Genomic DNA, 15,814 nt, shown 5'->3' with positions numbered 1-15,814 from the left:
AACAAAGTACAAGGATATCATTCCATTACTGACTTATGGATACAAAACAGATTCTGTGAGGTGGGTATTTACTAGACTATATCTCTACTCTCAACACCATAATCTCATTCAAACTTGTCCCCAAACTCCTGCACCTAGGAAACAGCACCCCCCCCCCCCCTGCCACTGGATTCTTGACTATCAGACCCACAGACCACAATCAGTGAGGATAAGTGACATCTCCTCTGCAATAATTCTCAACACCAATGTCCCACAAGTATGCCTTCTCAGTCCCCTTCCATACTCATGATCTTGCAGCCACATTTGGCTTTAACACCATCTGCAAGTATGCAGATGACCACCATTATGGTGGGTTGGATTACGAACAATGACAAGACAGATTGGAGGAAGGAGATTGAGAACTAGTGGTGGCAGCAGTAAAGTTGCTGTCTTGCGGCACCACAGACCTGAGTTTGATCCAAACTACAGGTGCTTTCTGTATGGAATTTGTATATTCTCCCCATGACCGTGTTGGTTTTCTCCAGGTGCTCCGGTTCTCCCTCCCCCCACATTCCAAAGAGTGCAGGTTTGTAGGTTAATTGGCGTTTGTAAATTGTCTCTCATGTGTAGGATAGAACTAGTGTGCGGGTAGTCATTGCGCGGCGTGGACTTGGTGGGCCAAAGGACCTGTTTCCATGCTGTATCTCTACACTTAGTGACATGGTGTCAAGACAACACCGCATCCCCCACATGTCCCAATGGTGCTGAAGTGGAAATGGTTGAGAGCTTCTTGTTTCCTTCCATTAATATTACCAACGATCTGTCATAGACCAACCACATTGATGTGACAGACGATATGGCACACCGACACCTTTACTTCCTTAGGGCAAAGGAAATTCAGCTTGTTTCCAATGACTCTTACAAACTTCTACAAATGGCACCATAGAAAGCATACTGTTGAGCTGCATCATAGCTTGGTTTGGGAACAGCTCTGCCCAAGACTGCAAGAAATTGCAGATATGACCAAGTCCATCACACAGACGAGACTCCCGACCATTGACTCCATCTACATTTCACATTGCCTCAGGAAAGCAACGAACATAATCAAAGACATATTCTACCCGGGTCACTCCTTTTTCCTGCTCCCATCGGGCAAAAGGTACAGAAGCTTGAAAGTGCACACCACTGGACTCAAATACAACTTCTTCCCCTCTAATATCAGATGTCTGAACAGTCTTCCATAAGATAGGATACTGCTCGATTCACTTCTACCCCATTGAGGACATTAGATTTTGTCTAAGGAACTGATACGCTACAATGCTGAGGACTATGTTGTGGCCTTTGTACCTTCCTCATTGCTCTACCTATTGTACTTGCATTTGATTTGATTGCATTTGTGTATAGTATTATGTGACCTGACTGGATAGCATGCAAAGGAAGCTTTTCACTGTACATTGATACATGTGACAATAATAAACCTAAACCCCAGATTCTGGGAGATGTTTCCCTTTAGCTGATATGAATAATACTGATATGAATAATAATAATATAGGCTTATAGTAAGGAGTTCAAGGGATTTAAGAGTTTTTTCACTCCAATGGTGGTTGAATTCCAAAAAGGGGTGGAGAAGGCAGGTACTCTCTTGGCATTTTTGAACTATTCAGAAGGGCATTTGAAATACCATGGCATGAATGGCTACGTGGTGAAAAAGAAGATTATTGTAGATCGGTATATAACATGGATATAGTAGGGAAAAAATGGCCCATGTGTTTTTGTCTCTGAATATTTTAGTGGTCAAGTCAACCTATACACAGTAATGATCTAGGCAGAAAATTCCACAATGCCATTTCAGTGATGAGCAGTAATTAATTACCTTTGGCCTTACCAACTAGAGCTCAATGGCACCTAAATGTGGTGCTAAAGTCACATATCAAAAATAATTAATCCTTGGGCTCATTTTAGATCAATCTAACCTAGTTATAAATGAGTACAGATAATCTCATTGTTGCAATGTACAGTGCAGCAGACATTTGTCAATATAGTTAAATTTACAGAAAGCAAACCAAATTGCACTCACTTTGACATATTGCTTCAAATCCAAAGCCCTGTGATGGGTACTACTGCAATGAAGTCTATGAGAAGAGGGTTTAATGATCTCCATAGTTCAATCATGTCCTACTCTAGACTCATGTTTCATTTCCCCTAGACTTCAACATTCCTTCATTTCATAGGTAACTTGATTTTCAATGATCATTTTCAACAGCCCCCAAAACAACAGAGTTTCATTTTTTTACAATGCTTTTCCCTCAGCCTTTACACATATCTTCTCATCCTTGGTAATTTCAACTTCCATTTCCATTTTTTATGTTTTCTATTCCAAGCTTTTTGCTCTCAAATCATACCACATCTCTATACATGCCCCATACATTGACTTTGTCTCACCTTGTTAGCAATTCTTCGCATTGTCACGCTATATCCCTTGCTACCACCACCTCCTATGCTGAGTCCTTATTGGCTTACTACATATCTACATTTGAAGCAACTTAAGGTGGGCAATTTGCCTACCAACCGGCACATCTTTAGAATGTGGGAGGAAACAGGCAGTTACAGAGAGAACCTACAAACTGTTCACAGATAGCACTCAAGGTCAGGACTAAACCTGCAGGGTTGCAATTCTACTAGCTGGGTCCTTATGCTGCTCAACATTCTGTGACATTATGACATATGATACCAATCAAATTTAGGTACATATTGCTGCATTCATCCTCAGTTATATTTATGCTTTAACAATTCTCAATACATTTTCTTTATTGTTCCTCTGTTGTATCCTTATTTGATTTTTAGGCATGATTCGTGTTATGTCCACTTTTCTTTACATACGTGCAGTTTATTTTAGCTTGATGCTGCTCCTCTCTTGCCTCACATTGGCCATTTTTCTTGACAGAAGTGAAATCTTTATCTTAACTGATATTGTGCTGAAACAAATCAGTCTTCAAAAATTTCTCACTGCTCGTAGATTTACGCATGAAAAGTTCATCTTATTCAAATGCAGTCAATTAATTTTTCAGCCCGTAAAAGCTTAATTTTTAAATACTGATTTACAATTTCTCCCCTGAAACCCAATATCAGATTTCATCATTACTCATTATTTCCATAATGCTTTGCTACACTCACATTCTAAAACAACACCAATTTATTAAAACTGAAATGGAATGAACTCTTGGAAAGATACATTATTCCAACAGAATTCTGCCTAATACATTTTAGAAACTTACCATATTTTTTATAATTAACACACATATTTTAAAACATAACTAAATATTGCTACTATCAATTTTTCTGTGATGATTCTACTAAAGTCAAGAACATTTGACTCAATCATGCCCAGGTTGTCACCAAATTTCTAATGGCTTCTTTATCATTCTTTCTCCTGCTTTTAACTTTTGTTTTTTTCCCCACTCGCCTAATGCCTTTGTGTGCAAGACTCTTCTTGAAATCTGTCACCATCTTCCCATTTATCTTTTAAGATTTTCCCTTCTCATCATCATAAATGGCTTTAAAATTACTTAATTTGGTGCACTACAGGTTTCTAGAAACCAAAATAAGTTCAATCCGAATAATGCACATTTTTTTTTAAACATTAATGCAGTTATCTTTTAAATGACAAGAGACAGTAGTTTAATGTTATGATTTTGTATGTTAAGGTTATGGTATACCCAGAACTACAATTGTTAAAATTACATTTACAGAGTCCCATTTTTAAATTCGTAAACCTACAATTGGATGGGATTGCCAAGATTCATTAAATATACTATATATCAAATACCAAGGAACAATAAATAACACATTTTACTATCTTAGTAGAATCTAACAGTGCATGCTTCTTGCTCTTGAATAAATTTATGCCCTCACTTATTTTCGCCCAGTTAGCAGAATTAGATATTATATTACATAAGGTAGCCATTCAGTCCATCATTTGCTTCCAATATATTAGTCTTTTACCATTGTGTATGCATTTCTTTTTGCACTACATACTTAAATGTACATTTAAATCCATTTATTCCCAATCCATTTAAGTGGTCTATAATTCTGAAAGCTTTTAATCTTTCACATTTGTCACAGGTTTAGTGTCATCAGCAAGTACTCCATGTTCTGAGATCAAGTTCTTATCAGTTTAATGATAAAGTGGAAACAGTTTAATGAAGAATAGTTAATGTATCAAGGGAATCAGAAAATAACATTCTCGTGTAGAGCCTAAAAAAATACCATGTTCCAATAAAAATTCCATGAACATTCCATGAACCTACATTACATCTTCTGACATAAAGGCAAGCAATATCCATGAAAATACTCAAACAAAAAAATTGTGACCACAATTTGGTGCAATCAGGAAGACATCATTTTATGGTCACAAAACAAAACAAAAAATTCTATGAATGGATAGTCCTTTTCATCTTCGACACTTGATAGGCAAGCTACCCTATGATTGCTCGGCTCTCCATTCTTTTGAACACCTTCAAAGCATTTCCACTGCTCTCATATATCTTCAGTTACCAACAAACATCTTCCCTACTTATCTCTTTGTAGGCTATAATGCATCTTATTTGCAGTGAATGTTTAGTCTCCTATTGTTTCCTTTCAGGCATATTTTACCTATCTCAATGCAGCAGATTCATTAGTCAATATAAGGTCATGTGCACATGCACGTGCATTACAAACAAGCAATAGCTCTTTTCTGATCTATTGCGGATTGCATTCTAACTGGAGCGGTTGAAGCAAACAAACACGCCAATATTGTACTTTATACCTTCCAGAATATCTTGCGTCCAGCTTCAAATTTACAAAAAAACTTTACTGCAACTCTAACTCTTCATCAATCAAACTTCAGGAAAATGTCAATATATCTTTCTCACTCAAGAAATGTTCTTATTGAGTGGCACGAGACAAATTATCTGAAGCAATTGTGTTAGCTTTCATTCCTGCAAATAAACTAGAAAGCAGACTCTTGATTTACCAAGAACTGTCACTTGTAAAACTCCATTTCCAACTGGATAGTTCTAGCATTAAAATAAAAGCCTTAGATCAACTATTTGGTTTATTTCTTGAACCATACATTGCTCCTTTCACATGATTATGTTTTCCTGCATTCAGCATTGTCTTGTTTGACATTTAAGGGAAAACAACTACAGAATACAAGTTGTTAAAGTACAGATACCCGTGCCATAACCTACACCACACGATAAATGCCCATCATGACACTGTACATGCAAATTCTAAGGAACAAAGTTGATTGGCAAGCAAATAGAATCCATCAAATTAATGATGCAAGATTTTACTATTTTAAAATTCTCTGAAGATAGACATAAAAAGGCAGCATCTCTGGAGAGAAGAAATGGGTGACATTTTGGGTCAAGGCCCTTCTTTGAGACACCCCCCCAGTCGCACTACCCTGGACAACGAAATAATTTGACCTGCAAACTGTCATTTTGACAAAGTATTGGCCCATGGAACTGCATATACCAATGGCATCAAATCTTATCGAGAAACAAAATAGCCTAAATTTGTACTAGTTTAATTTACAGCAAATTCATATATTTTCTACTTTTCATTTTTGAACAGTTTTGTATCCTAGATAGAGAAAAATTGAGACTCAGCCCTTTAATGAAGCTTCTATCAGTGGATTCCATGCAGATGCCAGGAAAAAGAACCAGGAAAACTAAATACTAGAAAAATGTACATGACTAATACTGAAGATTTCCCACTCGGAGAAATTTAGTTGGTACCCAGAATACAAACAATTGCATTATCCACGAAAATGTTCATTAAAAGAGTGCAACAATTGTTGATTCTCACCACACCAGTTTTGATAAGGAATGAGAAAAATGCCTCAAAAGATCTGAGCTGTTTATAAAAGGTACAGAAAAAATGCTGAAAGTGCAACAGAAAAATGAATTGAAATGTGATGATAACATATCACTTATATGAAGTGAAATAAACCTGATCCAGAATAAGGTTTACTTGTATTTTGAGAAAATTAAACAGAAATGAGAAAACAAATTTATGTTCTTTCAATTAATAACTTTTCAAAATTCTGTCAATGGAAATCTAATATGTAAACAGTGAGCAATGCAAGTTCAGTAAAATTTTAAGATAAAATTAAGCAATAAGACAACTGTTCTAATATTATCTCTAATTACACAAACATTATCTTGTTTGGATAAGCCAGAATCAGACAATTGTACCATTTGCTCTGACAAATGGATGACAGAGAATATCGCAAACCTGCATTTAAGATCCCAATCAGGCAAGCTCACAACTGCTTGGAAGTTTAAAATTCCTCTTCAATTGTGCTGGATGAGCAATGTATGATTCTTCTTGAAAGCTAACACCCCTCATGTTTTGCTCATTGCTTTGCCAAGTAAACCAAACAAAAGCAGAGAAAACATTCTCAAATATGCAAAAGGAAGGTGATGTACAGGTAACCTGTCATCTTTATGTATTACCAAAAGCGGACAAAAATGGTTTCCATTTTAATGGTGAAGATATGCTGTTTGAATTATAAATGAACCAAAATATGATTAGCATCCCATCTGATTTGTTTGTATTCCTACAGGTTCCTGAATTAATTGGCCTCTGTTGGACTAAAACGAGCTGCATCATAAATACAAATATTAAAAATACTAAAAATTAGAATACCAGAAACACATTTTGTTGAAATGTATTAAACGCGGAAGCATTTTTGGTTGTCTTGAAATCCAGTCATGAGTAATTACTGCATATCAGCTTCCTGTAGATTGATGTACCGATTTTTCTAAATAATCTAAAAAGTAATGGAATCAATAATTCCATCATTAATACCCTCACTTTGTATGATTTTTTGCTGATATATATTAGAACTGCAAAGAAAATTGGCACGAAAATAATCTGATTTCAAGAAACTAGCTGATATTGGTCCTCATAAATTTAAGAAAAGTAATTTTAGAAGAACTGCAGTATCCATTTGACAAAGTCAAACAAAATTAGTGATCTGAAGGGTCTCGACCAAAAATGTCACCCAATCCTTCTCACCAGAGATGCTGCCTGTCCCGCTGAGACACTCCAGCATTTTGTGTCTACCGTCGATTTAAACCAGCATCTGCAGTTCTTTCCTACACAAAATTTGTGATCTCTCTGATCTCAAATCTTACATTTTATCAGCGATTATATTTTCAAAATGTAGAAGGAATAGAATCTCAACTCATGATTACTTGGTTGAGGAGAGAGGAAAATATTTTTTTATATAATTCAAAATCAAAACGTTTAGAATACCAAATCGTTTTGTGGCCTTTAAAACAATTATTTATATTTTAAATTAGTCATTACCAAGGTAACCAACTACAGATTATTTATGTTTCAACATCATTTTAAAGCAAACAGCAAATGAACCCAAATAAATCCTGGTCTCCGCGGTTTCTCACCTGAAATGGTAACAGATTATCATTCCTTAGCATACTTTCTTCCATCCAAGACTTCGGTGGGAAAGCCGAGCTGGATCTCGAGTATTTATGCGCCGGGATGTGGTTGCCGGGGAAAGGCTTCTTCATTGGAGAGATAGAGTTGAGGGCTGCCATTCCGCCAGCCATACCTCGGCGGTGATCCCTGCCTTGCGATCCACCCCAAACACCAACACCGCCGCCGGAGCTCCAAGACGACGAGGACGATGATGAGGGCGATGGGCTTTGGTAGCTGTTCCAGGGGGAAGGTGGTTTATTGATGTTATTCGCCAAATGAGGCAACTGGTTAAAAGCATTTCTGTGAGGGAACGGCACTGGATGCGGGCTGGCAGGAGACCTCCTCTGCTGTTGGTGGTGATGGTGTGGAGGCGGCGGCGGCGGCGGGTGGTGATGCTGAGAAAGAGCCATCTGAGGCGAGAAGCTGCCCCCGAAGCCGGGGCTGACATGGTGAGGGAAATTTTGGAACAACATCGCACCGTTGGCGGAGGGAGCTGGGACGCCCTGGTGAAAGAAATTATCTTCGCTCATGGTAGGAGGAGTCATCGCTGCTGACCAGTTGCTGAAACCGGTCAAGGAGGATGTTGACGAAGTGAGAGACGGCGTTCCGGTGCTGCCTGCTCCTCCTAGTCCCGACGAAGGAGATTCGTGATAATCAAAGCCCGGCAGGATCGGCGACTCCATCCTCAGCTTCTCCTTGCCGTTGGGCACGGTGGTGCCGCCGGCACCGCCGCCGCCCGGCGCCTCCTCTTCGGATTTCGGCGACTCGGAGAGTATGACTACTTCGGGAGCAGCTTGATCCAGTCTGGGAGAAAGCTGCTGCTGTTGTTGTTGGGGTTGGGGCTTGGGTTTCTCTGACAGCAGCAGGTCATCTTGCATGGTCTGGGTTGCCGAAGCGGGGAAGAGCCAAGCCGAAGCGGAGGCGGCGGCGCTGCAAAAGCCGGCGGCGCCCTGCTGCTGGTGGTGAGGCTGGTGATATCTGACTGGAAAAGCTACCTTACTGTTGGTATTATTGGTCTGAACTAGTAAACCGAACCCGTAATCCCCCATCGAGCGTGACGGCCGCACGACTGCCCCCTCCCTTTCCCTTTTGGTTTTCTCCTTAAATATATTTTTAAAATCATAAAAGGGGGAAAAATGTCGCGTCACCGCCCTTTCGGCACCACTTTTGCCTCAGAAGATCCAATTAACTGTTTCCAAACCAGCAGCCCTTTTTTTCGCCTATTTTTTTTCCGATCGGCTTCTCTCACATACCAAGTCCCGTCCTTACATTATATGTACGTATATGTTTTATATAGATCGCTCGGGTTTTCTTCCCCCTTTCCCCTCGAATAGAAACTTCTTCTTCTTCTTCTTCTTCGCCCTCGCCCCCTCCCCTCCCCTTCCCTTCCCCCGTCTCACACTCCTGACTCTCGCTCGCCTGGACCGACAGACTGAGCGCAGTGACAGAGTCGCGAGCTTCTTCCTGTTCGACGGTTTTCAGGCTCCTCCCCTCCTGGCGCCCCATTCGCCCTTCGCATTACGCGAAAGAGTGAGAGATGCGGACGAGGAGACCGGGGAGGGGGGACTGACGGAGAAAGAGAGGAGAAAAAAAACCATGCCGGCTTTCTCTTCCGGTTCGGCAGTTTCAAGGTGCCCTCGGCCGACTCGTTTACATATTTATTACGCGTCACAAACGGGAAATCCGCACGTGGAGGCACGCGCGGATTTTAAATGAAAGTTCCAACTGACCTGTTTGTGTTGACTCGCCCTGGAAGGACAGTTTACAGGAAAGGGAATCTCGCTTTTTGTTTGCATATGAGGTTTGTCACAGTTTTTCTTTTGTCTGGCGATATCATGCGGTCGATTGCAAAATATTTGGGTATTGCTTTGCATTTGCGTAGGCAAATGTTAGCATTTGCATTTCTCTTTGCTTTGTAAAATGACAGGTCCTTCCGTGGTCTTTAGCGCATTTCCAAACAACAACGTGCGGCAGATTTCCCAACGTTAGCCCGCCTCCTCATATGTCCTTGCTCGAATGCACATTCAAGATGCAATCAGCAATCTCGCTGATTGTTTTAGGGTTGGAAATGATCTGCTGATATCTCTGCGGTGGAAACATTTGGAAATTATCCACCTGTGTGACATTTTGTATCTTGCTTCAACATTTTATAGTTTAACTCTTTTGTACTAATGTTTTGTAATGGCTTGCACGGCAATAACTTGTAATTGGTAAGTTTAAGAGGAGAAATAAGATAAAATTCACTCAGTGGATGATAGGAGTCGGGACATCACTTGAAAGAGTTGGGGGTAATGCCTTCATCACATTTAAGTAATATTTGTATGTGCACTTGAAAGTCTGTGTGATCTGCCAGCTGAGGACTTGTGCAGCTCATTTGCAAAATTTAAATCAGTATGCATATCATTCAAAAGGATGCTGAGCGAAGATGTTCTTTGTGGGGGATGGGGGGGAGATAAAATGTGTTCCTTTACGACTGTTAAAATTTCCCCCAATTCTATATAATATAAATCCAATTTTTATTTATTCATTGATTATAAACCAATGGTGTCATTTGTAAATGGATACCATGACAATTGATCCTTGAAACACCAGATTTATGAAAAAAACCATGAAATCCAATGCAATAGCCCAGAATTTCTCAAACCTAGCTACAAAAATATGGCCTGGTAGCATTTCTAATGTCATTTTTTCTTTTTTTTTCAATTCTGTTATTTTTTTAATTGACTCAGACAAAGGTTTGCAAAATAATCTTAATAACAAATTAGCTTTGTGCAGCAAGGAGTGTTATAGGCTGAAAGTGATGAATAAGGCATAGCAGTGAATCCATAAATTGCTCATGGGAATGCATTTGGAATACTGTATGCACTTTTGGGTTCCATTCTGTATGGATCATGCTATGGAAATGGAGGGTACATTGTTGTTTCAGTAAATTGCTGCCTGGTATGAAAAAATAAATAAAATATTTAGAAAACTCAATTTTTTTTCTTTCTAAAAGAGGAGGGGATTAAAGAGTTTTGATAGAGCTAAGTAAACTGTAAGGGGATGGGACAGATCAAAAAGATGGTTTTCAATAATTAAGGGCCTAGTTTGGGAGTGGTGGAGTTGTGTACAGATTTTAAGACATTAAGATATTATTACAGATTTAGGAGAAACTTATTTTTTCCAGTATTGTGATACTGAACTGCATTGATAGTGACCTAGATTGGCATTTTCATGCTTCAATGTTTTAATTATTTAGTTGTGAGGAAAAAATGGGAGCTTAAAGAAATAAAATCAGAGTTTGCCCAAGCGACCATAAAATCATAGAATAGTTACAGCAGTAAAACAGGCCTTGCAGCCGATCAAATTCAAATAAATTTTATGCAAGAAGATCCAGCTGGTTCCACATCACTGTCGATACCCCATAGTCCAGCAGTATTTCCTTTAGATACTGACCAAACTCCCTTTGGAGTGTTAGAGTTGGAATATTCTAGACCTGACGGTGTACTCAAGACCCCAATAACTCCTTGGGTTCATTTTAAAAACATCTCTGAAATTGTTTAGATAAATCTTTTCTGCTTCCACTCCATAAATCTTTAGTTCTTTCCTATGTTATAGCTTGGCACTGCGCACATAACTCCAGTTGTGGTCAAGTCACTATTGATAATGGTTCATCATAATTTCCTTGCATTGATGCTCCGTGCCTTGCTTTTTAGTGCCCAAGACTGCATTTGTTTTATTTTTCTCTATGCATATATATCTCCAATGCCTTATGGCATAGGACATTAGAAACTGTGCAGACTTGTATGGCCTTCCATGCTATAACTATTTTAGAATTATGCCCTCTGTCTTACATTGGTTCTTCTCATTATTTCTATAAAAATGTAACACCACCTTCCTCAGCATTAAATTTCATCTGCCACCATTTCACCAGCCTCTCTATCTCCTGGCAGTATCTTACTATCACCCTTACAGTGCCTTCAAGTGTTGTATCATTTGTAAATTTGGAATTTATGCTGAATACTGTCGAGTCAAGATGATTAATAATTATTAAGAAAAGCTTGTTACTGGACTTCTTATATGAATCAACAAAAATTGACCAGACTGAAAGCTGGCTTTCAAGTTGGAAGTCAAACCCAAGGTCAAACCCTATCCAAAAGTAAGTTGTGGATACCCTAATGTGCTAGGGACAAAGGCCAAGGTCATAACAAAATTAAATTGAAATTGTGTTTATGACCATTGCATGTCAAAAGAACCTTGTAACCTTTGCTTATTAGTGTAGGAATAGTATTTTGTTTTGCATCTCATCCACCTAAATTACATTCATTAAACATTAATTGTTCGCAGAAGTATTTCAAGATATTTATGCATTGTTGGGCAAAGCCATTCTACTGCCGAAACAGAAGTGGAAACAATAAAATAGTCTAACAACAGCTTGAAGGCACAAATCTATCATGGAAACAATAAATCATAGCCAAAACTACTTTGAATCAATAGCAAAACTCCACTCCAGATATTTTTTTAAATGGCACAGGCCAAACTGCAGAAACAAAGCAAAATCTCCATATAGAGACAAAAATTGCAGTGAACAAAGGATATTCATACAAAAATTGTGTGTGCAAAATCAATCTTGAAATGGCCACTAATTTGATTTGCAGTTTTCTGGCTGGGTATCATACTCGAGACATAAATAAATGTTACCGCATTTATGAAGTAAGTATTTAAGCTATGCAACTGGTTTACAGCAGGAATATTACAACTACTAAAATACTGGAAAGCTGGAATTTTCACAATTGAATATCCAGTGAAAATGCATGTGTAGGGTTGAACACTGGATTTTGCTTAACTCTGATGCTCTCTGAATGAATAGATCACTTGCACAATTAGATTTTCACACCAAAAATTGGCACACAGGTAAGGTTCTAAAGTACGCCTGGTCCATGGAGGAACAAACCGAAACAAAGGATAACCTTTGCACAAAAGGCAAGAGAAAGGAAGAACATTTGGCTAAAGGACCAAATTAAAAATTAATATTAAATGTAATTTTTTTTCCAATTAACCACATAAAGAAGGTGAATCTTCCCATTAAAGGTGTATAATCTGAAGAATTAAGGCCTCAGTTTCCAGTAAGGACTTGTAAGTTTGCTTTGCAGCAACTATTTTGATTGAAGAATTTAATTGAGGAAGGAACTGCAAATGCTGGTTTAACAGAAGACAGACATAAAAAGCTGGAGCAACTCAGCGGGTCAGACAGCATCTCCGGATAAAAGAAATAGCTGGCGTTTCGCGTCGAGCCCCTTCTTCAAACTGAAGTCCGAAGAAAGGTCTCGACCTGAAGCGTCACCTATTCCTTTTCTCCAGAGTTGCTGTCTGACCCGCTGTGTTACTCCAGCATTTTGTGTCTACTACTTTGATTCAATGTATGACAATTACAGGCTCCATCTTTTAAAATATCCTCGATGTAATAGTCCAAGCCCATCTAGATTATTTACTGGAGATCATGGATAGGACATTTCCTGTTGGGACAAACCCAAAATATCACCGGTCTCGACCCGAAACGTCACCCATTCCTTCTCTCCCGAGATGCTGCCCGACCTGCTGAGTTACTCCAGCATTTTGTGAATAAATCGATTTGTACCAGCATCTGCAGTTATTTTCTTATATCACCTATCCATATTCTCCAGAGATGCTGCTTCACCCGTTGAGTTATTTCAGCAATTTGTGTACTTTTTTGTAAACCAGCATCTTCAGTTTCTTGTTTCTCTAGAATATTTAGTGCTTGCATGTGGAAAATGCGAATATTATGTGAATATGTGAATATTATTGAAGATTTTATATTTTCTATCTTGCTGTATTTGATGCAAAATTGCAATATGTTGTACAAGGAAAGGAAGTTTCAATGGATCAAAGTAAATATTCAAGGCCATTTAAAAAAATTAAATAGGTGTTTTTGTTTCCATTTTCACATCTATATATTACTAAAACTCTCATCTTGTTTGTTCCCCTGTCCCCATATGTTTGATTCCCCGTATGTTTGTCCAGTATGTTTGTCTGCGCCGTTTTCATCTGCACATACAGCGAAAACGGTACATGATAGTGCAACAATTTTAGGTCCACCCTATTCACCATTCCCCCGCGGTCTCAATAAATTGACTTTTGTTACTTTTTAAAAACGATTTACCTAATAAACTTTAATAAATGCGCTCCCCCCCCTCCCCCCTGCCGGGAGGACCGGCGCCCGTCCCGGCGTGTCCTGCACCTGACGTTCTTCCCGTGGTACAGTGCGGCGGTAGAGGGTCCAACAAGATGGCTGTCGCTGCCGTTTCCTCACTGACGGCTCGCTCTGGCTTCAGTGCTGGATGCACAGGGCCGAGGTCAGTGGCTCCCTCTCCCCTTCCCGGTCCCCCTCGCCTGCCAACTGCCCTGGAGGACACTCTCGGCCCGGCAACGGCTGCACGGATAAGGCTAGCAGGGCCCGCAGGATCGTCAGTTGCGGGAGGGTTGCCCGGCTCGCAGGAGAGGCCCGCAGGAGAGATGTGGACCCAACGGGTCCACGTCAGTCTTTTTTTTATAAAGGCAACTCTGCCACTGTTTAATTAGCAGGTTGTAACTCCCTTGCTGTTCATGAGATATTCTTAATTATGATAGTAAAAATGTATTTCGCAAGGATAATCTTCAGTTCACTCTGCACGTTCTGCTGTGAATTATATAGAGGTTGCTCGCTGTGGAAGATGAATTACGCCATAAAGAAATATACGGCCTCTCTCAATATTGATCTACGACATTCCTGACATCTTTATGTTATCGCACTACCATGAAGTCAATGTGAAATGTTCCCAACGTGTTTTTTTTGAGACTCAGTGGCCTTGTGCTATTTTTGGTTTTATTGAATAATCTCTAATTATCCTCCGCATCAAGTCTGATTTTTAAATAGCAATTTTAGCTAACAGAAACTGAGCCGCATATAAATGATAATTATCAGTATGGTCCAGAATAAATGTGTCCGTGATCATTTTCAATCAGTAACAAGCCCACTGAAATTTCATTTGGATCTCAAGAAGGCTATTTTTATTGTTGGGGGAAAGATACCATATACGTTAAAAATATCTCATCAATTGCAGTTAATTACGGGATGGTGGTAGAAGCAGCACAGTGGCATTTATTAGACTTGGACGGGCACATGGATACGGAAGGATATGGATTATGTGCATGCAGATAAAACTTTATCTTTGCATCATGTTGGGCACAGACTATGTTCTATTACTTGCTGATTGAATTAGGCTATTTGGCCCATCAAGTCTACTCCGCCATTCAATCATGGCTGATCTATCTCTCCTAACCTCATTCTCCTGCTTTCTCCCCATAATCGCAGACATCTGTACTATTCAAGAATCTATCTATCTCTGCCTTAAATATATCCACTGACTTGGCCTCCTCAGCCTTCTTTGGCAAAGAATTCCAGAGATTTACCACCCTCTGACTAAATAAATTCCTCCTCATCTCCTTCTGAAAAGAACGTCCTTTAATTCTGAGGCTATGACCTCTAGTCCTAAACTCTCCCACTAGTGGAAACATCCTCTCCACATCCAGTCTAACTAAGCCTTTCACTATTCTGTACATTTCAATGAGGTCCCCTTCATTCTTCTAAACTCCAGCGAGTACAGGCCCAGTGCCGTCAAACGCTCATCACATGTTAACTGACTCATTCCTAAGATCATTCTTGTAAACCTCCTTTGGACCCTCTCGGATATGGTGCCCATAATTGCTCACAATATTCCAAATATGGCCTGACCAGCGCCTTATAGAGCCTCATCATTACATCACTGTTTTTGTATACAAGACCTCTTAAAATAAATGCGAACATTGCATTTGCTTTCTTTACTACAGATTCAACTTGCAGATTAACCTTTTTGGGAATCCTGCACCAGCACTCCCAAGTTTCTTTGCATCTCTGATTTCTGGATTCTCTCCCCATTTAGAAAATGATCTATGCCTTTATTCCTACTACTGAAATGCATGACTCCACATTTTGCTACACTATATTCCATCTGCCACTTCTCTGCCCACTCCCCCAACCTATCCAAGTCCTTCTGCAGAGTCCCTGCTTTTTCTACACTACCTGCCCCTCCACCTATTTTCATATAATCTGCAAACTAGGCCACAAAGCCTTCAATCCTCTCATCCAAATCATTAATATACAACGTGAAGAGCAGCGGCCCCTGCACCAAGCCCTGTGGAACTCCGCTAGTCACTGGCAGCCAAACAGAAAAAGCCTCCTGCATTGCCATTCTTCGCCTTCTGCCATCTAGCCGACCTGATATCCATGCTAGTATCTGCCCATTGATACCATCGGCTCTCATCCTCC

General features: G+C 39.6%; 1 protein-coding gene across 2 annotated transcripts in view; it reads right to left on the bottom strand.

The window, feature by feature from the left end:
• The window catches only part of cpeb4b (cytoplasmic polyadenylation element binding protein 4b), a 60,343-nt gene extending 51,478 nt beyond the window's left edge, over window positions 1-8,865 (bottom strand). Inside the window, exon 1 of one of the 2 annotated variants that reach the window (XM_078411610.1) lies at window positions 7,437-8,865. In XM_078411610.1, the coding sequence (XP_078267736.1) occupies window positions 7,437-8,519 (1,083 nt within the window). In that variant the 5' untranslated portion in view covers window positions 8,520-8,865. The remainder of the gene's footprint in view (window positions 1-7,436) is intronic. The other variant, XM_078411609.1, reaches the window with a different exon arrangement.
• Between the last annotated feature and the right edge of the window lie 6,949 nt (window positions 8,866-15,814).

The sequence above is a fragment of the Rhinoraja longicauda genome, chromosome 14 (genome assembly GCF_053455715.1).
Source record: "Rhinoraja longicauda isolate Sanriku21f chromosome 14, sRhiLon1.1, whole genome shotgun sequence".
Lineage (NCBI taxonomy): Eukaryota > Metazoa > Chordata > Chondrichthyes > Rajiformes > Arhynchobatidae > Rhinoraja > Rhinoraja longicauda.
The sequence above is the reverse complement of the archived record's forward strand: the minus strand, read 5'-3'. Positions and strand labels throughout refer to the sequence as shown.